The sequence below is a fragment of the Falco rusticolus genome, chromosome 3 (assembly GCF_015220075.1).
Source record: "Falco rusticolus isolate bFalRus1 chromosome 3, bFalRus1.pri, whole genome shotgun sequence".
Lineage (NCBI taxonomy): Eukaryota > Metazoa > Chordata > Aves > Falconiformes > Falconidae > Falco > Falco rusticolus.
In genome coordinates, this window is record NC_051189.1 from 26,180,699 (window position 1) to 26,203,007 (window position 22,309).

A 22,309-nucleotide genomic window follows, 5' to 3' on the forward strand; every position below is an offset into this window, starting at 1 on the left:
CTCTGCCTCTCAGAATTAGAAATTTCTGGTGTGAAGGAAGCCTGTCTTTTCTTATGTTTTGTCTCATCAAGAGTGCATGTCCATTCTTTTTAATTCATTTTTTGCTACCTTCAAAGAAGAACAGAATTTTGGGAAAAGCAGGGGAAATAGCATGGGAGAGAAAGGATCAGCTACTTTTAACAGTAACTTATATTTGTGTGGAGTCTTCCATGCAAGGCTTCAGGTTTTAACAATTATTAAAGCCGTGCAATTGCATCAGGTACCTGTGAGACAAGCTAATATAATTAGAATAAGTTTACGGTTGTGAGAACTATGGATGCTCAAAGCTCTAAATTCACTCAAGTGATTGAGTATATGTCATTGCTTTATGTTTAACATTCAGTATTGCTTAAGTGAGTTACTCAAGGCTAAAATGACTCAATTATGACAGAAATGAAACCCAGAAGTAGAAGCTGCCAGTCCTTTGGATACTGTGGATATGCCCAAGACTTTCAAATGTCCTTTGGGCTCTTGGGACACCTGCTGATATCAAAGTGATACAAAGGACTGCAGATTATGAAAGCCCAAAGGAGCAAAGTTAGTGATTTTTCTCAAAACAGGTGTTTTCACAGTGTGATAACAGCAAGTAGGTTTAGGAGTTATATAAACACCCATTTTGTAAACTGAGCTCTCCAAACCATGGAAGTGTGTTGTCTGTTGATAAATGTATAATCTCTTTAGGTTTCCTACAGATTTTTGTTAGTTTAGAAATGAGGAAGCTTTTTCCTGTACAATTAGCAAAGAGTTCCTGTTCCTTGTGTTGTTATTTACGGCTCTGTACCATGGATTATTCTCCTTATAGTGGGTATCCTTTGGATTTTGTTCTTACCAAATGCCTACTTTTTAATTCCAATGACTGTTTTAACTATTGTGCAGTTCTCATGAAAAAAAAAAAACAAACCTGTATATTATGAACTATGATTTACACCAAAGCATTTTCTGTATTTTTACATCCTTCAGTGCAACAAATTGTTGAACCTGTCAGGTTTGTGATATTTATGAGTATTTGTTTTGCCATGACACATGCTGGCCCTAGTACCTGAATCCTGTCTCTAGCCACAAGGTGCCAAGTAACTGCCCCTGAGAAACTGTGTGACATCAAAAGTATTTCAGCTGTGCTATTCAGGCACTACTGCTGAAGTTGAGACTGTCAGGCTCCAGAGCTCCGCAGTCCTTGGTTTTTTCCCACTTCTGAGGGGCACACTTTAATAGTGGGATCTTCTCAGGGCTATAATTTTGGAGTTTCCCAGGTCCCTATCCCAAAACCAGTAATGAGTGACAGGAAAGCCAAATACAGTAGGATGTTTTTTCTAATAGGCACATAGTTAATTTGGGATGCAAATGGGATTATAAAACACATTTACATCAGCACAGGTCCTGAACTAGAGCACTGGAAGGAGCACTGAGTGCCCTCTCAGTCCTGCCTTCGTCTTTAGACTCTCACAGGACTTTTTAATTTGTCCTAGAAAGTCATCCCAGCTATCGCTTACTCATTCTCAAAAGTTGTTGCTGGGGCTGTGCTATAACTTTTGTCCTAAGACAACAGGTACCCTACACTGGGTTGGAAAGCTGGTTTAGAGATGACTCCTGCAACCCACACAGTTTCCTTGAGCCTTTCATGGGGAAGTAAGACAACAATCGCTTTTCCAAGATGTTTGGATCCTGTCCCATTTAGCCACGATTCCTCAAGCTTCTACAGCGCCTCCTGAGAAAAATGTTTGCTCTCTTTGATTCTTCCTTCAGTCCGTTGGTCACTCAGCTAGAGCAGACTACCTCTGTTTGAGAGGAGGCATTGCTACGTTAAACCCCTTTTTCTCTGAAGAGATACTTGCCAGTACAGAGAAGCTCACAATCTGTTTTCTCAAGGCTGAAACACAGAACAGCCTCTCCTTGCCACTTCTCTTTAGGATTTTGCTGCTTTCCTCTCTCTTATATAGAAAGGTTGAAGACTCAAACACAAAGTTAAAGTAAGGAAAAAACTCTGTTTATTTTTATCACTCTACCCAACCAGAAGGAAATCTGGGATCTTTAGTACTCCGTTCACCCTGGAGATGTGGATTCCAGGTGCAGGAGCAGAGAAGGAATTTGAGAGATCTGATCCTGGCATACCTAACATTGCTTCCCTCCCCATCACTTGCTAGAGAAATCCTCTTATAGCCAGTATGTATTTATTGCCCGGTCGTCTGTTGGCTATCATTTCACTGCCTGTGAAGAGCTGATGGCTGCGGTGCAAGCACCTACACCTGCAGTGCTTCTTTCTTCAGCCTGGAATACCAGGGGATCTCTGCAGAGAGCAGCAATAGTGGGACATGTAGCTTTACTGGGCCACTGGAGGGCAGGGCTGGTATTATGTATCAGGAATGAAACGACAAGGAAGTTTGCATGCACAGCAGCACCCGTCGAGCATGTCCACGTACTTTGAAATCTGTGCCCATAAAGTCGACAAGAACATCCTCATTTTCAGGCTTTATTTCATCAGCAGCAGCGAGTGATCCTTTGATCCTTACTTTCCACTTTTGCAGTGTAAAACAGAACTAAAGGAAAGGCTTTGCCTGTTCGTTTCTTCTTTAATTGCAAGCATCTCTGCGCTATTTAAACCATGATGAAAACACAGTGAGTCATTGTGGCCATATTGACAGAGCAGGGACTGGGGTGAAAGCAGTTGTAAACCCAGCATCCTCTGACCCAGCTGCCCACACAGAATGCAGCAAGAAAACTAGCACAGCCAAAAAAAAAAACCAACCAAAAAAACCCACCCTGTAGCTTGGCTGTGAAGCAAGCCAAGTTCGGGGCTTTGGGGTGGTGATAAGGAGAGTTCCATAAACACGGCTGTTGAAAGGAAATGTCCTCATTTGTATTGTGCTTCAGGAGGGTCAGCAGCATTAGCATGTCTCTCTGTATTACCTTCACGAGACAATCAGGTCAGACTTTCATTAATTTTACAAACCAGATTTGATCCAATTGGGGGATTTTTCACAGTAAATCAAACAGCTTCTACACTAGTGAAGGATGTTTAAAAAGGAAGCTGTGAGCTCTGCTGTGAGCTGGGGGAAGGAAAGGGATGAATGAATCAAAAGCCAAATCCAGACTTCTCAGATTCTTGTTCTGTGTGCAGAGTGCATTTCTTACAAGCCCTAGAGAGGCAGTTAGAGACAAACCCAGTAACATGAAAGATATTAAAAATTTCCATTAAGCCAATAAATTAGTAGATAAAATTCTTAATTTCACTGTACCTGTATTTCACTTGTGCTTAGCAGAAAGAAAAAAAATACATGCTTTTATGTATGGGGAATAATGATCTATTGGAGCAGAAGAAAACATACCAAAACAGGAAAGAAGACTGAATGACAAAGACAGGGAAAAGAGCCAAAATAGAATGTAGGAAATGTGAGGAAAGAGCAGGCAAGAAGAGGAACAGAAATAATTGTGGATGGAATACTGGTTTTTTATTGTAACTTGCAGACTTTAAAAAAAAAAAAAGAACAATGTAGTCATGTGGTTGAGGGTTATGGTAAACAGAGAGGCCAAAGGAATAGCTGAACAACTTGGAGAGAAGACAGCTGAACATAAACAAACCCCCAGACTTCCGCAGCTCACAGGGCAGAAACAAATGGGAGAAAACAGAAGCCCAGTAAGGTCTGCAGAGAATGAGATGTGTATCTCTGTGTAGTGCTGGGGTAGAGACAGACCTGCCTTTTCATCCATGCAACTAAAGAGGACCACCAGGCAGCTGAAGGAATAGACCTAATATGGTAGATCAGGGTAGGAACTGTTCTACCGCTGAGATAAACCTAAATGTCTTTGAGGTACCAAAGGTGAATTTGTTTTAGAATTTAAAATAAATGCACAGAATGTGCCATTCTCCCTGGTAACCCAGATTTAGGGAGATGGGGAAGAGCAAACTTATGTCCTTTGCCTGCCATTCCACTCACCTTCAGCACACAGATGTGCATGTGTATGGTCACAGAAGCAAAGAGTGCATCAGTCCACTCAAGTGCCTGACTCCAGTATGAGTGTAATGGCAACAATATTTGTCAGGTGGCACCCTGGTGCTGACACAGCACATTCACAAATGAACACAAGCTTTTGCTGTGTGTGTCTAATTTTTTTTCTGCAGTGCTTTGTGTAAAAGTCACCAAATCACAGAGTGGCTGAGCCTGGTGGACACATGTAGAGATATCTACTCCAGCCCTGTTGCTCTGAGTTGCTCAGAGCCATGTCTAGCTGGGTTTTGAGTATCTCTGAGGATGAAGACTCCATAACCTCTCTGGGCATCCTGTTCCAGTGCTTGATCACCCTCACAGTAAAAAATATTTTTCTTATGTTTAGGTTATATTCCCCTCAAGTTCCTGGCCTTTATATTTGGAAATGGCTTCCAAGGGAAATTGCTTCATCAGCTTCCCACAGATTGATGCGAGGCTGATAAACCCATAGGTTCACAGATCCTCCTTCTTGACCTTCTTGAAGATGGGAGTGACATTCACGTTCTCCCTGTCCTCAGTAACCTCTCTGATCACCATAGCCTTTCAAAGATAATTGAGAGTTGCCTCACAATGACACCAGCCAGAACCTTCAGCACCCATGGGTGCCTCACATCATATTCCATGGATTTAAGTATGTCCAGTGTGTTTAAGTGCTCTGTAACCTTGCCATGCTTCACAGATCCTTCCAGACTTTCCCTCTGTTCAGAGAGGCCTGGTATAGCTAAAGATCAGTCATACCTGTAAAGACTAAGACAAAGAAGTACCTTGGGCTTTTCCATGTCTTTTGTCACTGATAGTGGGGTCAAGCATCTAGGTAAAATGTTACTAGAGCTGAATATTTTGTACAGAATTACAATTAGCTTCCCCAAAAGGATTGGCTTTTATCACTGCCATGACTCTTGCCGATTTGAGGGGGCAAGCTAAGCAACACTCAGTAAGCTGCCCAGCCACTTAGTGGTGGGAGCCCCAGCATTCAGGTATAACACTGTTCTGTAAAGCCTGCAAGGTCTCACCTACCCTACCAAAAACTAATAGCTCTCTTTCTATATTCAGTCATTCCCACTAGGCTTAATTTCTTTAAGTAAATACAAAGTACAGACATGCCATCGTCCTGAGAGTGTACTCCAGATCTCAAAATCCTAACAAATTTAGGTATCTCTCCCAACCACTGACCCCCATCTAAGTCATTTTGCTGAACCATTCCGACATGCTGCAAAGCTTTTTACTTGCTGCTTGCAGAACAGAGAGAAAAGGTATGCTGGGTGGCAACACACCATCCAACAGGAAAGGCAAGAAACTCCAAAACAACTTTCACCTCCTGATGCCAAGTGAAGCAGATAAGAGTTTTGTGATAGTGCTATCAATCAGAGCTGTCCCAGTCTTTGGGTGTTGTAATCAGTAGATCAGGGCTTCTCACCAGCCTGTCCTTTGGGGCTGAAAGTAGCACGCCCAACTCCTACCAGCAATGAACTTGTCAGAACTCAGCCAAAAATGCTCAGCTCTTGCTGACCTTTAACTCTTTCTCTTTCCTCTGCAATGACAACAAGAGTGAACAAATACATCTTCTTGTCAATAGTAGCCAGACAGCTAGTCTGTTTTGTGAAAACGAATTTAGAGCAGCCTTCATGTTACTTCTTTTTCACCAGAATGCTTCTTGCTGCTGGTCCTTGACAGTAGTACCTGGGATGTATAAATGACATTCTGCTACTACCCAGGGCTGTCCCACTCTAGCAAAAGAGGACATAGGCCACTCAGACTATTCAGCACAACCTTCGATAATGCATGGCTTTAATCTAGCACCTCATTTTCTAGAGACAGATTGTTGGCACATCAGCAACCTGAACCACCTGTGTCCATGGAGAATGAGGCATTATTTGGGAGACCCAACAAAAAAAAGACTTGGTGTTTTTCAGTGTTTCAAGTGGAAAATAACTTCTGACATTTGCTATGCAAAGATTTAAGTAAGTCTTTATTCATCCAGATAACAGATACATCAATCAATGGCTGTCCTGGGACCATGCATGTGTTACAGAGTAACAGAACAGAGTTTGCTGTTATGTATCCTAAAGAAAGAAATTGCCTGTTGCTGAAAATCAAGAGTACACTGCCTGTTGGGTGGATTTTTAGCTCTACATTAATCTCCAGTGCCATGCCAGTCAAGCCATTCCTATGTCTTTATGCTTTTAGCATTTGTTCTTGAGTCATATGAAGGTCACATCACTGATGTTAGTTGAATACATGAAGCACTCAGTATTGGCTTAGTTTTGTTTCATTGAAGTCAATGGTGGCTTTAGCAATGTAATTGAGCCCATTTTTGCCACTTGTGCAAGCTGCCTCAGACTGCAAGATTCAAAACATCGTCAACCTCTGCTCATATGTCCCTATACCTCAAAACAAGCTTGTCTGCACCCACAGCACCTGATTCCTCTGTATTCTAGCTCTCGTGAGCATTCTGACTTCAGCACATGCTACATTACCTCTCATGATCACGGGACAATCTGCACTAGTGATATAGTCTATGGATAAGTGAAAGTGGGAGACTAAGACCAAGTGAGGAATTTCGAGTGGGAGACTAGGATTAGAAATTTATGAGAGAGAAATCAGCAAAAGTAAGTGGAGAAGTAAGGTGGGAGGGAGAGTTCACATGAGCTAGAATATTGACAGGGCATATAGAGCACTGGCCCTGCAGAAGACAGCTACAGAGGCAGGACCAAGTATATGAAGCTAGGGTTGGGAAAGAACCAGGCTGAAGGTTTTGGGGCAGTTGAGGGCTGAGAAATAGACAGAAACACCTAGAAACATCTAAGGCCTCTAGTTAGATTCTTGGCCAGCCCAGAAGCCAATGGACAGACTCAGCTGTGTCTTCTGTCTTCAGTGCCTGGCCAATGTGAAGAAGACAAACCTGCTGCTGTCATGTGGTTATACCACAACATGTTATTATGCCCTCTGTTACCTCAGCCCAAAGAGGTTTGTGCTGTAGTCCTAAAAGGTCCAAACTGTTTGATTGCTTTTACACAGAAGAACAGACCCTCTATGGATTTCTACAGTATCAGACAACGCATACCCCAAGATGAAAAATGAGTATTAGTGCAACTCTGAGATCTCTGTGGTGGATAGCACATTATCTCTCATGGCTTCTTTTCCACACTTTTCCAAAATACTGATGATTAAATTTTGATCCCATTTTTTTTTACATTTTAAAATTGAAATTCCATTGCAAAGATGGGTGCAAAACACAGGCCCCTGCAGAGCTAGAGCATCCCAGCCTTATACAAACATTCACTTGGTGTCTTTCACACCATGTTGTCGTTTGCCACACTCCTTTCTTTCTTCCTTACTGCCTCTCTTGCCTTGAGTATTGGAAACCAAAAGTTGACCTGAAAAGAGAGAAATATGATGCCATGATCATAATATTACTAAGCTAGAAACCAGACACTGACATCCTGTATAGTAAGTATTGAAGGCTATTAAAAAGCCCAAACCAAACAATATGTGTCTGCAGCTATCTGTCTGGATTTGCCATAAATATATGCACATGTATTTGTTATTTCCATTAGTGTATATATACATATATATACAGGGCACAAGATTTTGCGGACAGAAGGTTCTGTTTCCTAATGGTATTTCCAGTTGCACTCCCACTGTATTTTAAAACAGAAATATATCACCTTCCATTTGGCAAATAACTGAACATCTTTCTCAACATTAAGAAGCAGCTTATACCCAACACTTGCTGCCTAGATTGCAGGAATACTCTTCGTGCCGGAGGTGCTTTGCATATGTTCATGAAGAAAAAAGTTTCTTCTCTGTAGAGCTCTAAGTCTGAGGAGTATTTTCTTGCCAGCACATAGTAATTTGGGTGTACCTATGTCATGTCTGATGCAAGTGTGCTAAAGGACAGAACAAAACAATTATGTGATGTAGTCTCACCAACAGGCAATGTGTCCCTGGTCCCTGTGCAGGAAAGCACTGGGGAACCACTATTAGCACATAAATGAAATTAGTAAGTATTTAAGTATTTCCTGGGTCTGGTTACCACCCTGAGAAAGGGAGACTTTTTTTCCCCTAGAGCTGATGGCTTACCGTACTAGCAGACATGTTCTTCCCAGTTTTCTCTTGTAGGTTTGCTCTCTTCTTGAGTAACTTTGCATGCAAATAATGTATACGTTTCATCTCAATGTCAGGATAAAATGAAGTTGACACGAGTATTTTAAGTTGGGTCAAGAGGCCAGAGAATAATCCAAAAATTATTAAGAAGAAGATGATGACTCCAACCTGGATCCATGTCGTGGCCAGGTTAAGCTCTGGCCGAGGGACACAGTCATGCTTAAACAAAGAGATCTTGAAAGGATCTGTCTTTGCAATAAGCTTTCTCATACCAGGGAAAAGGCTGTTCTCATTCCTCTGCACAAAAAAAAGGGGGAAAAAAGAGTTATTATAGTACTGATTCCCTCCTTTCTTAATATTTCTCCCATTGGACATTCAAATTTACAAAGGACCATAAATCAGCTAGTCCATCCAGTGCCTATATATGCTATGCTCATAACAATATGGTCATTGGCTGTTTATAAATGTTTCAGGCTACATTTTCACCATTTCTCTGGGAAGACCATCCCACAGTTTGAACTATTTAGAACTTACCTTCTCAGTGGCTCTGACTGACAGACAAGTATTCAGCTAAGCTGGCTATAACGGTTTAATATATTCCCACTCCCTTGAACCTGCTCAGATCCTCTGTTGGCGGGTCCTTCCTTCAGAGTGAAATAGTGTGTCCGCCCCTTTGGTTGTGGCTCAGTACATGATCAGCAGTGCTTCCACACCCACCTAGGCAGATGCTCTGACCATGAGGTTGTAACACAAATAAAGCCACCTCTCCTTCTCTAATAGGTGTCCTTGCTTAGATGAGCTGATATCTGCACTGCTTGCGGACTGAAATGCTGAATGAGAAGGACTAGGTTAGACATGCTGCTGGGACCAGTATTTCATACTTGCAGGCAACTTTCTGCTCTGTGAAGGAATGCTGTAGGGACACTGAATGACCCAGCCCTCTTTTCTGACTGTCAGGGGGATATGTAGCTCTTCCTTGTGGCTCTTTAACCACCCTGCAAAGGCCAGGCACTTCTGTTAGATGGTCATTGGGAAGAAATGGGTACCCAAAGCATGATGCCCATTTTCAGCCTGTTAGCTTTTCCTTGACATTATCCTGTTCCAATCTATCTCAGTACATTTTATCCCTAAGGTGAACCAATGTGTAAGCAAGGAAAAACTGCATTAGGAACTCAGTATGAAACAAGAGTAAAAGTGCATGAAGAACATCACTGTTCATACAAGAATAAACATCTCAAGAAGTCACTGAATCTGTCCTGCTCCTGCAGCCAGCTTTCTAGACTCCCTGAGATCAGCAGCCCTGAGGCTTGTTATGACAAATCTGTTGAGATTAATTTTACATTTTAATGTGACTAGCCTTCCTTAGGAAACTAGAAACAATCTGATGATGGAGTAATGTTATGTTTTGAAAGAGTCAACCAGCTTTCCTCAGGAGTGAACACGGCACATAAAAAGAGAAAATTCATAATACAGGACCCATGAATCAGCCAGACAGGGTCAAGCTGAGGCTCTCTGTCCACAGGTGGTGGGTCTAAGCTCATTCTTTGCCCTGACTTGCGTCACACCCAAGGCAAGCCATGACAAGGGGCTGTCCTCAAGGTATGAAGGGCAGAAACACAGGTAAACCCACACAGAGCAGTACACAGAGAATAGCTGAGGCTACACCAGGTTGCTTAGGGTTGTGTTCCGTTGGGGTTTTAGTATCTCCATGGATGGAGACTGCACAACCAATCTCAGAAACCTGTCCTAGTGTTTGACCACCTGAAGAGTAAAAAAAAATTCTAATGTTTTAATGGAATATCCTTTAATTAGGGCCCATTGCCTCTTGTCCCTGCATTAGGCATCACTGAGAAGAGTCTGGCTCCTCTTTCTTACACCCACAGCCAATCAAGTATTTATATACACTGATGAGATCCTCCTGAACCATCGCTTCTCCAGCTCCAGCTCTCTCAGCCTCTCCTTGTATGACAAATGCTCCAGTCCTTTTGTCATCTTCTTGACCCTTAACTCACTCCAGTACATGCTTGTCTTGTACTGGGCCTCACCAGTGCTGAGCAGAAGGGAAGGATCGCCTCCCTCAGCCTGCTGGCAACACTCTGCCTAATGGAGCCCAGGATAGCTCTCTTTTGCCATAAGGGCACACTGCACGCTTTTGGTCAACTTGGTGTCCGTCAGAATTCTCAGGGCCTTTTTCTGCAAAGCCAACTCCCAGCTGGTTGGTCCCCAACACATATAGTGCATGGGGTTATTTCTCTCCAAGGACTGAAAGACATGGCATTTTCCTTTGCTGAACATTGTGAGGTTCCTCTTGGCCCAATCAAGCCTTTTCAAGTCCCTCTGAATGGCAGCACAATCCACTGGTGTTTCAGCCACTCATCCTAGTTTTATATTGTCTGCAAGCTTGAGCAGCTACAATCTGTTCCTCTGTTCAGGTCATTAATAAAGAGCTTCAACAATATAGGTTCCAGTGTCTACTCCTGGGGGGAATCAGAAGTGACTTTGTGCCACTAGTCAGAACCTTTTTGGTCCGGCGGCTCAGTCAGTTTTCAGTTCATGTCACTCCCCATTTACCTAGCCTATGCTTCATCATTTTGTCAATGATGATGTTGTGGAAAACAGCATTGGAAGCTTTAATATATGCATTATCAACACCAACTGCTCTCCCTTTGTCCAACAATCCAGTGAGCATATTATAGAAAGCTGTCAGGTTGGTCAAGCATGATTTAGCCTTTATAAATCTATGCTGAATACTCCTAATAGCTATCTTGCCCTTCACATGTGTGGAGATGGCTTTCATGATTATATTCTCCATCACCTTCCCAGGGACAAAGGTGAGGCTCACCAAACTCTGGTTCCCTGGATCCTCTTACCTGCCCCTCTTGAAGATGGAAGAAACATTTGCTTCTTCGCAGGCCTCAGGAACCTCTCCCACATGCCATGACCTTTCAAAGACGGTCAAGAGTAGCCTCACAGTGGCATCAGTCAGCCCCCTCCGCACCTGTGGGTGCCTCCCATCAGGTCCCACGGACTTCCTTTCTTTAAGTGTTTCCTGACCTGATCCTCCTCCACCAAGACTCCAGACTTGCCCTCTGGTCTCAGAGCCTTGGGATTCCCAAAGGCCAGCCTTCCTTGTAAAGGCAGAGATGAAGGTGACCTTGACTGCTTTGGGCTTTTCCGTGTCCTTTGGCACCAGCACCCCCACTGCTCTCAGCAATGGACTCACATTTCCCCGGGTCTTTCTTTTGCTGCTGATAGACCTTGTAGAAGCCCTTTGTGCTGCCCTTCGCCTGCCTCACCTGATTCAGCTCCAGGTGGGCTTTGGCTTTCCTGTCCCCATCCCTGTACAATCAGACGGTGTCCCTGTTGCTCCTGGGCCCCTTTTTGCTGCTTCCACCTCCTCCATGCTTCTTTTTTAATGTTTGAGTTTTGTCAGGAGCTCCTTGCTCATCTGTGCTGTCCTCCTGCAGCCTTTGCTTGATTTAGTTGTGAAGGATAATTCTTGAGCTTGGAGTAGGTGATTTTTGTAATATCAACCAGCTTTCCTGGGCCCTTTATCTCTCAAGGACCATATCCCAAGGGACCAGGATCATTTCACACGCTGGTTTGGTGATGCTAGATCACAGCTGCTGTGCAGCACCATAAGAGGTGTAAAGCCCCTTAGCATGCTTAACAATATCTCCTCCACATACCTCACATGTGACTGACCAGATGGTGAAAGCCTCTCTGCTTTTGCTCTGACTTCTCCAGGATGGGTCTGGATTACTTTATACGTGCTGATTGCACAGTTACAGTGAATCCAATAGCTTTTGCACCTACCTTCTCAAAGGAAAGCTCAAGTAACAATTAGAAGTTGGCAGCCTCCATCCTCTAGGAAAAGTGGTTTTCCACTGATACAACCTGGGAACCTTTGGCTTATGTCTGCCGTACGCATACTGAATTTTTCTACTATTTGTTAAGACAAAACTGGTCAATGTTAATTTTTATCCCATGGAAGACGTTGATATTATGATATACAATATAAAATATCATCAGCTGAACCTGCATTATTTAGCAGTGTGTCATAGAAAATGAGGCCTGGCTGAAGAAGCCAGTTCAGAGGTTCAAAATGTCACATACGGAAAAGTGAGAATGAGAGTCCCTCTCCCAAAGGTTGTATGTTCTGTTTGCTTGTAATTTCAAGTAACACACTTATTACATTGCTCACCTTAATAATCTTACTCTGTGGAACTGCTTTTGGCTAGATGAATTTTTTGGAGATGGGGAGAAATGGGAATGAATTCTCATTATTGCGAGCTCTAAGAAGAAGTAATAGAAAATGCTGAGTAAGAAAAAACTGACAGAAGAAAGAGCATGTATAACACGTTGTACTAACAATCAAGCATCCCTCTGAAATCTTATCCTGAAAGTAACAAAGGGTTATATGCTTTTGGGAAATGTTTTAATCCTGATCTTGTAAGCTATCAAACTGTGCAGCTTTCCTGTGCCTGCACAGCATTACATGGGTCACACACTCCAGTGGTGAAATCTCCAACTTTAGCAACACTCACAGATGAGACCCTGATCGGCCTCTGAAGCTGGCCCTGTTTTGAACATGCAACTGGTCTAGATGGCCTCTGGATGTCCCTTCCAACCTAATTACTCTATGGTTCTTTATGCCACTGCTGCTTTTGCTGGAAGAACCTTGAGATTTCGGTAACATGTTATTATTTCATGTGCATGCAGCCATGCTTTTTTAAATGATGAGCTCCTCAGGCTGCTCAGCTAAAGAAAGGTAGGCATCTTTTATGTCAGTGTCACAGTAGCATTTGACTATAAAAGTGTGCTTCACAAATGTCAGCATTGTGAGTTCTCAATTTTAAGCTCTAGTCTTCTCCACATATATAAGTGGAGGAATGCAAATCCCTTCTTCTTCCTATAGTTACCATTCTCTAGAAATATGATGACACTTTGGAAAGTGCAGAGAACTGTCTGATTCCAACCATACGTATCTGTAAAGGCAACAGGCCTTTTTTAAACAAATGAATGATAATGCCACAAAAGAACTGATGGCTCATTGGCTCTATGTCTGCTCCTGCAGCAGCTGAAGATGAAGGGAAATTTTTCAACACTAAACTAAGAAATATACAGTACTGATAAGTACTTACTTGCTGAAAGAGGTTGAGTCGAATCTCTAGATCTGGTACTTCTTGGAGATGTTTATTCACAGAAATAATTAACCAATAAAACAAATAATCTACTGCAGCAAAAAGAAGCCAGATGCAAAAATGAATAATTATAGGGAGAAAAAAAACCTGCATTTTTTTTCTGTCCTTCCTTGTGAGGCAGAAAGATGGAATTGTCACATAATCTTTTCTTTCTTTTTTGTTAAGTGGCAGAAGACAGGGTCTTTGCTGTTGCTTTTGGTGTTCATCAAATGCAATGAACTGTTTTGTGATATAAGTATTCTTAAATCTGGCACTGTGAGAACCCACAAATTTTTTGATAAAGAGACCAGTTCCAAAAGAAGCTAGAAAAATCCCCACTATAGGCAATACTTTCTGGCCTATATAGGGAAGTATAGTCAGCATAAAAGTTATCTGGTTAGTAACTTTCTGGATTTCTTGCTTTGTGTCATTTAGCTCTTGTTTTAATGCATCATCTGAAATTGAATAAGATGGTGTGAATTCATGCCTTAGCGACACTATACTTTTAAGTAGTTCAGTGTGAAGCTTGGCCACCTCATAAATCCATTTTACTGCCTCAACATAATATTCTATCAAAGCAAATTGCTCATACTCTAAATGACAGGTTATACTGTCTGCCAGAACCTTTAGGTTATGAAAAATGTTTTGGATGTTGCCAGCCACCACAACACCTGTTCCAGCAGTAAGAAGAGCATTTCTGCCATTTTTCAGTCCACAAGAAAGAAGGAAGAGGACACTAAAGCAGCGCAAGTGCTTGAAACAGAAAAGCATGATAGAAAGCAAGATCCAAATGAATCCAGAAATCAGTAAGGGACCCAAAGGGTGTTCCAGGGAGAAGTGCATGCCAAGGAATAAAAGAAAGCTGGAGAGGAAGCCAACTGCAGAGCAAACTGCAAAAAGCTGCGCCTGATAATTCCACCCAGGCTTCCTTTTGGATATAAAAATTCCCCATGCATTCTGGGCTATTGAGACAAATGTTTGCATTCTCTTCTGGTTGTCACTGACACTGTGATGGCTCAAACTAAAAGGAAAGGAAAACAAAAATACTGTTAGTTACAGGGCCACACTAATGACAATGATGAGCTTTTAACTGGCTGGTCAATACTTCATGTTGCAAAAAATGCAGGTCTGACTCACAGGGGGGCTGAACCACCCCACGTGAAACCCTAATCTTCATCCCTAGTATCACATATTTAAACACGGAAGAGATGACTCCAAAAGGTATTCTGTATCTTTTCGAAGTATTTTTGTCCTTTTACTCTTTGTACACTTGATTTCTTATTTGCCATACAGACACAGTGGTTCATATGTACCTAAATGTGTGTGTATATGTATGAGGGATGCAAGCCTAGTGTAACACCCAGTGCTTCCCCACAGATGTTAGCTTTGCTTTACAGGGGCACCAGGAAAGGAAAAGAGAGGAGCATGGAAATTTCCCATCAGTACCTCAATGCAGGGGAATACAGCTCAACCTGCAGGGAACAGCCAGAGCAGCAGCCAGGGAGGGAGGAAGGGTTAGAGCAGGATGTGTGTGTTGCCCAGGGATGAGGAATGAAACTCTCCTTTTTCAGCTGGAGGTAGGTCAGCACAGTGGGAAGAAAGTGTGTCTCAGAGGCATCATTCCTTCTTTGGATATCTCCTGGGATAGCACAGCTACAAATTGGTCCGTATACACCTTTAACCCTCATTGCTTGTACTTGTCACTATCTCCTCTGCCTACCAGCATGCCCATACTGTAAATTAGAGTATTTCTGAGAAATTCAATTCAGTTTTATGGGAGAGAGTTCAGTGCTCACATCTTTCCTCCTTCCTTTGCAATATAATATCTATAATGCAATTTGTCCAAAGATGTAAGAGCAATTTATATGCATATTAGCCTTTTAATGTACTAGAACAAATAAGATACTAATTAAATAAAATAAACTGTTGCAATTTTATCTTAAATAGGGAAGAGCTGTTTGCACAAAAAATCCTGAAGATATTACTTTGTCTTTTGTTTAGCTTGAACACAGCAGGTAGTCAGGAACTAAACTATTATTTTGTACACATACTGTATTTTACTGGCATTTAACTTTATGAATTCTGCTAACATTCACTGCTCCATTTTCCCCTTCCTCTCATTGTAATTAATTATTAGTTATGCCATTATTGGCTTTGGATGCAACAGGAGCTGAGGGTGATTGGAGCAGACATCAGATCCCAGCTGGGACCTTCTTGGACTGCTGTGCTCAGTGTGCTGCTTTTCCTTGGCTTCACTTGGGTCTGATCTTTTCTAGTGCTGAGGACTATCCTGGAAGATGCTCAGGGTTTTCAATGCTCAACTGCTTCAGCAGGCATTAATGGTGGGCAATAGCTGTCAGGGTGGGCTCAGTCCCTGGCACACCACTCTGCTTGGGAAGGCTGGGAAAATTGCTTCCCTCCAGGGCCTCAGTGAAGTCAGCTGTAAACAGAGTGTAATGGCAATTAGCGGCTTCTTCACAGGAGTGAAATTAGTTAATTAATGTCGCCAAAGTATGTAGAAGTTTCCATGCGTTTGGGAAAGTGCAAGCAAAATGGGGAGGAGAGGTAGCACGCAAGCCACCAGACTCCAGCTTTGCCATGAGCATAGCTGTCCTCTGCTTAGGTGGGCAGTCTGCTTTGCCCTCTTCCTACAGAACAAGAAATTAATGAGGTATTTTTAGGAAACTTAAATACAAATGAGTTGTTCATAATTCTGGAGTCAAGCAGAACCAGATCTAACAGCCAGCAAACCCTGCCAATGAATCCTGAACTTCCTAGATTGGATCCTTAAACAGTATGTGCTGCTGCATCTTCTTTGTAGATGTAAGAAAAATTGCCCCGTACAGTGAATAGATCTGGAGTTCTCTTCTTGATTTAAGAAGCCATAAAAAATCAAATGCAAAAAAGCTAGCATTTATGTAAAATTATGCAAAAACAGCCATGTGAGAAAATAACACCTTTTGAGTTGCATTTTGCAGTGCTGATTTCACAGCTGTTATCAAGCACAGTTTCTGCATGGTTTTGTGTGTTTGTGTGTATGGGTATGGTGCGGTCCTGTTAATGTTTATAAACATTTGGTAAATGGCTGCAATATGTGACTGGGAGTTTGGCATGACTGCACCTAAGAATTAGAGAGAGTCAAGAACGAAGCCTTAGAATTAACAAAAGCCATACTTCTGGACCAGGAGGCTGGAGACTTTCACAATATAGACAGAACTTGAAAATAATCAAAAAGTCTCCTTTGCTGGGCAGATTCAAACCTTTGCATAAGATCACTGCAGTACTCGGCACATACATGGCTGTTTTGCCCCTAACCTGCATGAACCCAGAGTTTTAAGGCAGGAAAGGCATCACAAGGAGCCACTGAATTTTGGAGCCTGTGGCACAGATGCTCAGGTGTCTCTGCATGATCACTGAAGACTGAGAAGGCAGCATTCCCATTCCCCGCAGAGCCCATCTCTGAGCTCAGCCACTGCCAGGGTCAGTCAGACTCACAGCGTGCATCTCTGTGGCTTGTCTGACACCTCGGTTTTCCCCCATAAGATATCAGCAACAAACATAGATATTCAGCACACAAAGCATGCTAAACCTAAAAAAAAAATAAACGTGGAGGATGAAAGTTCTTGTATCAGCAGGCACTTAAACAGCTGTGAATGCTTGGGAAGGGAAAATAACACTCTGGCTCAGAGGTAGAAATAAATCCTTGGCTTGACTAAAGAGGCTAATTCAGTGCTTAAAGAAATAGTAAACCTTGAGAGCATTCTGGAATGATTCCTCTTGAAAACATAAATCACTATAGCTCTCCTGAAGCTGTTAGGTTCTAACAAATTCTAACAGGAGTCTGACAAGAACAAAACTTTCATTTCCATTGCAGTCTGAAGCAAAGCATTTTTTCTTCTGTCCTGTAACATGACCTAATGTGGGGGCTGCTACGATTATTTATGTAGCATCAGGAAAAAAATATTCTTGGAAAGCAGTTTCTTGCTCTTTCTTGCTCTTCAGTGCCAATTTCTTTCCACCATAGTCTCTCCTGATGTATGCCACAAAGGGGAGCTGTGAACTCTTGTGCTTTAGCTCTGCCTTTGAACTTGATATTTCTGTAGGGTCCAAGGAGAACCTCTCTATGCCTTAGTTTCCCTCTCTGGGAAATACTCAGATCTGGAGTGTGATATTCATCTACCATATGGCATGCTAGCAGGAGTAATTATAACAACAAATTCTCAAAAGAAGCCTCTCCAGCAAGAAGTTTGGGCCATACTTCTTAAGGCTTGCAATGTACTGAAATGAATGCAATATAATTAAAAGATATTTTTCTGTTTTCATTTTAAAATAAAAAGAGGAAACTTTTAAAGAGTTTTTAAGATCCTGCTTGTGATATTTCAGATATTTGCCTCATTTTTTAAGTAAGTAGAGGGTAATGACATAGCTTCAAGCATCCTTAGAAAATGTCTTTCCAGCTCAGCCATGACACCTGGGCTAGAGCTATGTCATTTTTATGCAGTACCTGTTCACACCATGCATGATTTCTTCCCTGCCTGCTATGGAAATTCCTCTGTATGCATTGTCCAAGAAGATATGGCCATCTTCACTACCAGTTTGGTCCCATCCTAGTCCCTTGCTCACCCCATAACTGATGACGGCTTGCCAATTTAGACTAGACTTAGACTAAACTAGACTAGACTAGAACAGAATAGAGTGGAATAGTTCAGTTGGAATGGACCTACAACGATCATCTAGTCCAACTGCAATAGGTTGAAACTCCTTATACTTGCAGGCACTATTTCTGAAACCTTCTCTACCCAGGTTACTGCTTGATTAGAGTTGATCAGCAGGCCTACATTGGATATTGATATGGATTAGCCACCTGTGCAAACTCTTTGCCGGTTCTTAATATAATGGAAGAAGCAGATGTTGCCAGAAAATATATAGTGAGATAAAAAATGTGGATTACTGAAAAATTAGCTTTTTTAATAGAGTTGTAGATGATTTGGCGTAACATGATGAACAGAGCCAGATCTTTAAGTCTACTTTCTATTTTGACACAGACCTAACTCAGACAAAGTCTGGGGACTACAAGTCCCATTGAGTTAGAACTGTCTAGTACCACCCAGGCTTTGCGCCCTCACACAAATTCTGATGTGACTTTCCCCTGCACAGCACCGTTCCAGCTGGTCTCAGGAGGAGCACGGCAGTTCGGCAGGCCCTTCGCCCTGCACAGCGCACAGGATCCTCATACGTAAAAATAAAGTCACAATAAGAAAGGCATTAGGTTAAATGGGAAACTTGTATCCCACTGATACTAAAGCTTCAGCTATACACTGATCTTTGCCTCATAAATCCTGTTTGGATTTATACAGGAATTAAGGAAGAGAAAGCACACAATAAGAACATAAAACCAAATATTTCCTTTTTTGGCAGTTTCAGCAGCATTCTCTCCTAGCCTGGATCAGTTACGCTGAAATGTAAGAGAATGACTTCCCTTTTTTGGATACCATCAAAAAATACAGTGCTGAACTATGGTTTAGTAAAAGGCAAAAATACAGGAGGGAGCCCCATGTTATTTCCTTTGGTCAATGCAGGGCATCCAGCAAAGAAATAAAAGCCCAATCAAAAATCCGGCAACGTTACTGTAACTATCCCCAGGGCATCATTGGTACCCCTGTCATTTCTTGTGTTCAGATTATTTGCTTTTTGCTGCAGGGAGAAGGAGAGTAAATGGTACTAAACACAATAAACACAGGCAAGGACTAAAATATCTAACCAAATATGTGCACATAGGAACTCGAAATAAATAACACTGCAATGCAAATAAACCAACAATTTATACACATGCAAAACCAAACAAAATTAAAAGTGATCGAGATATCTTTTTTTTTCATGTATTTAAAGTACAGGTCTCAGGAAATTCTGAATACAGCAAGACATAATCAGGTCTTTAGGATGCCACAAATTGGTTAAATGTCATCTAATATCAGATGTCTACAGTTCTGATGGTTGGACTAGATGATCTTTAAAGGTCCCTTCCAACTGAAACCATTCTTTTATTCTGTAATTCTGTAATGTCCACATCTGAGCTACCTGTCTTTACATCAATGAGGAGAAAAAGGCAGTTACCCAACGCCATACCTCAGACCTGTTTTAGAAGTCTGCCCTCGCATAAGATGGGTCACACCTTAACAGAGCTCTTTCTCTATCTTGACTATGAAAAGAATTCATATTACTTAGGCAGAGCTATCCAAAGCTACACGAGATGAGCTTCTCCCTATGTTTCTCCATTGCAAGCACAGGGATTTGACTGAGCTGGGCACTCAGAGAGGGACACAGAAAATGTGTCATGGGCAGCTGTAGAAAATAGCTATGGAAGGCACAAGGAACAAGAAAACAAATTTTATCACATATACTGCTATAGGCTGCGTTACATCTGGAAGCTCTGATGCAGGAGACACACACACTTATCTTTCCCTTAAAGCGCAGGCAGGAATGGAGGCAGAGTTTGGGAAACCCAGATGGTAGTTTCCTTATTGACAAAAACAGCTCCACAAGACAGAGAAGATTCCAGTATGAGGGATGGAAGGGAACATGAGAGGTTACATAGTCCTTTCTACATGTAAGATCAGTATAAATAGTTTTGGGAAAGCTTAGGAATAAATTGTTTCACGACCTTTAGGAATAGACCCTCCAATCAGTAAGGTGGCAACAAGTAACTTAAAGCAAGTCCTTTCACCTTAAAACACCTAACTCAGTTCATAATTAGTATCCATATTTCCATGGTATTAACCCTAAAGCATTACTTACAGGCCCTTCTGTAAAGCGCATGAAGGATCTTCACAGTGCTCTGTGTCTCTTGATTTTGGTGAGGAACCAAGATGGGCAACAATAAAAAATTTCACATGAGTAATTCATTTCCCCTGCCCTCCCTCAGTGAGTCAGGCACACTACAATTTTGAAATTATTCCGGGTTTGACAAAGATTTATGAGGAAGTAACTTATGCACAAGACCAAAATAGTATATAATTTGCAAGTGCCACTTCCCACCTTTTTTCTGGCAGAGTAATAGATATCAGCAAATGAGTTCTGGGCCCAGATTTCAAAGTATTAATTTTATGTTGAATAATATCTTAGGTCTAGAACATCTAAGCTATTTTGGTGCTTCCCATTGAAACTAGCAGCAATTCAGTGCCCATATACCTTTGACTTTCTAATTATTTTTACAAGTTCCTACTGAGTTTTGTGTTAGTATTTCTGTAGACAATCTCAGAATATAGCCCTTAGAATGGTACCCACCTTAAATATCCAGCAAAGGCACTCAAATTATATACAAGTCCTTGGTTAATAGAGATAATTGATGTTCAGAAGGGTAAAGTTGCTATTCAGAGGGATTTTGACAGGCTGGAGAAATGGATTGACAAGAATGTAATGAAAAAAAAAAATCAGAAAAATGCCAAGTCCTGCCCCTGGGGAGGAACAGCCCCAGGCACCAGTACAGGCTGGAGCTGACTGGTTGGGAAGCAGATTTGCTAAAAACGATCTGGATCTCTTTGTGGAAAACAAGTTGAAAATAAGCCAGCAATGTGCCCTTGCAGCAAGGGCGGCCAATGGCACCCTGAGCTGATCACCAGAGTCTTGCCCACAAGCCAGTGAAGTGATTCTTCCCCTCATCTCAGCACTGGTAAGGCCACATGTAGAGTGCTGTGTCCAGTGATGAGATCCCAGTACAACAGAGCAGCATGATCTAGCTGGACCTGCTTTGAGCAGGGAATTGAACTAGGTGGCTTCCAGAAGTCCCTTCCAGTCTAAATTAGTTTATTCTTAATCAGTCAAGACTGAGATGTCAAATCCATTTAAACTTGCCTCTGATCTCTACTGCCACAGTACCATGTACTTGTGCCATGTTCATACTCTACATTTGCTCTAGATAAGTGAATATTACACACTTATCAAAAGTAAAACATTCTACCCCAGTACTAAAAAAAATCCACAACAAAATATTATTACTGTAGTAGCTTTGAGGTCCTAAAGAAAGAGTGAAATCAGTATGTCTTCCTAGAGTTTGTCTGCATAAAGGACTGCAGAATAACTTAGGGATTTATGTTGGTGTCTAAAATACCCTACAGCTTTTGTAACTTGAAAAAGCAGATATATAAACTCTCATTTTTGCAAGACAGTAGTTTTCCTGCAGAGAAATGAAATGTTCATTTATTGGATGTGGCAAATGCATTTGCTTATTGCTCATGGTACTAACAAAAAAATGGTGAGAAGTGTTAATTTGTGTTCAAACATAAAAAGAGTTGAAAATCTGGGAGATATTTCATTATCACAGTGATATGGGAACACAAGACACAGCAGAGACTTTTAACAACCTCCGATTCATTCAGTAGCCAAGTAAGATCACACTTCCTACAACTTTCTGGAAATACGTAAAAATCTTATTTTGCTTTAACTTTGGCCCTTAAAATTTTACTTTAAATAAACTATTGGTTTCTGCAGGCACTACAGTTTGTATGCATATTTGTGTGTAGGGAAAGAAGATAATTCTGGACACCCATACTCTCCACATGGAACAGGTCACACAGATCCTACCAATTATTGAACTGATCCACTGAACCAGTCATTCCTTTCATTCAGTTGTCATTAGGGCCATCTGATAAGGGGGGCTACAGATTTACTTTAAAGGAAATCAAAGGCTGACACGCTGCTTTACAAGGACAGCAGCAACAGAAAGAGTAAGAGGAGCCTTACACACAATCTGCTAAGCACCCATGATACATTTCCAATAAAATCCTCCATACACTGTCTCTTACAGATGTTTTCAGAAGTAATTTGTGATTATGGTTTTACTGTTTATGTTTAAACTTCCAGATCCATTTTTGGAATAAAATGTATCCATTGCTTTTCTCAGAAGTGTCAAAGGTAGTTAGGACCTTTGCAGAGGTGCTACCTACTACACCTAAGGACTTGTAAATTGGATATTGACTCTCATTTAGACTCCGAGATCCA

At 41.6% G+C, this 22,309-nt stretch overlaps 1 protein-coding gene across 2 annotated transcripts; it reads right to left on the bottom strand.

Moving 5' to 3' along the window:
- Positions 1 to 738: 738 nt before the first annotated feature.
- Positions 739 to 21,751, bottom strand: LOC119144116 (dendrocyte expressed seven transmembrane protein). 2 transcript variants are annotated; one of them, XM_037379038.1, is made up of 4 exons: positions 20,108 to 21,751; positions 13,274 to 14,333; positions 8,106 to 8,426; positions 739 to 7,399 (listed from the first exon to the last, which is right to left on the bottom strand). In XM_037379038.1, the coding sequence occupies exons 2-4, from the start codon at positions 14,294 to 14,296 to the stop codon at positions 7,316 to 7,318; spliced, it is 1,428 nt and encodes a 475-aa protein (XP_037234935.1). In that variant the 5' UTR covers positions 14,297 to 14,333; positions 20,108 to 21,751; the 3' UTR covers positions 739 to 7,315. The 2 variants fall into 2 exon arrangements, with proteins under 2 accessions (XP_037234935.1, XP_037234936.1); XM_037379039.1 differs by lacking the exon at positions 20,108 to 21,751 and having other exon boundaries at positions 13,274 to 20,101.
- Between the last annotated feature and the right edge of the window lie 558 nt (positions 21,752 to 22,309).

Bases quoted from the DNA above. Each gene is read 5' to 3' on its own strand.
- LOC119144116 (XM_037379038.1), bottom strand. From the start codon at position 14,296: ATGCAAACATTTGTCTCAATAGCCCAGAATGCATGGGGAATTTTTATA. The intron at 8,427-13,273 runs GTAAGTACTTAT...TTTTTTGTGCAG, and splicing joins GACTCAACCTCTTTCAGCAA to AGGAATGAGAACAGCCTTTT. The intron at 7,400-8,105 runs GTAAGCCATCAG...CTCTCTTTTCAG, and splicing joins AGAACATGTCTGCTAGTACG to GTCAACTTTTGGTTTCCAAT.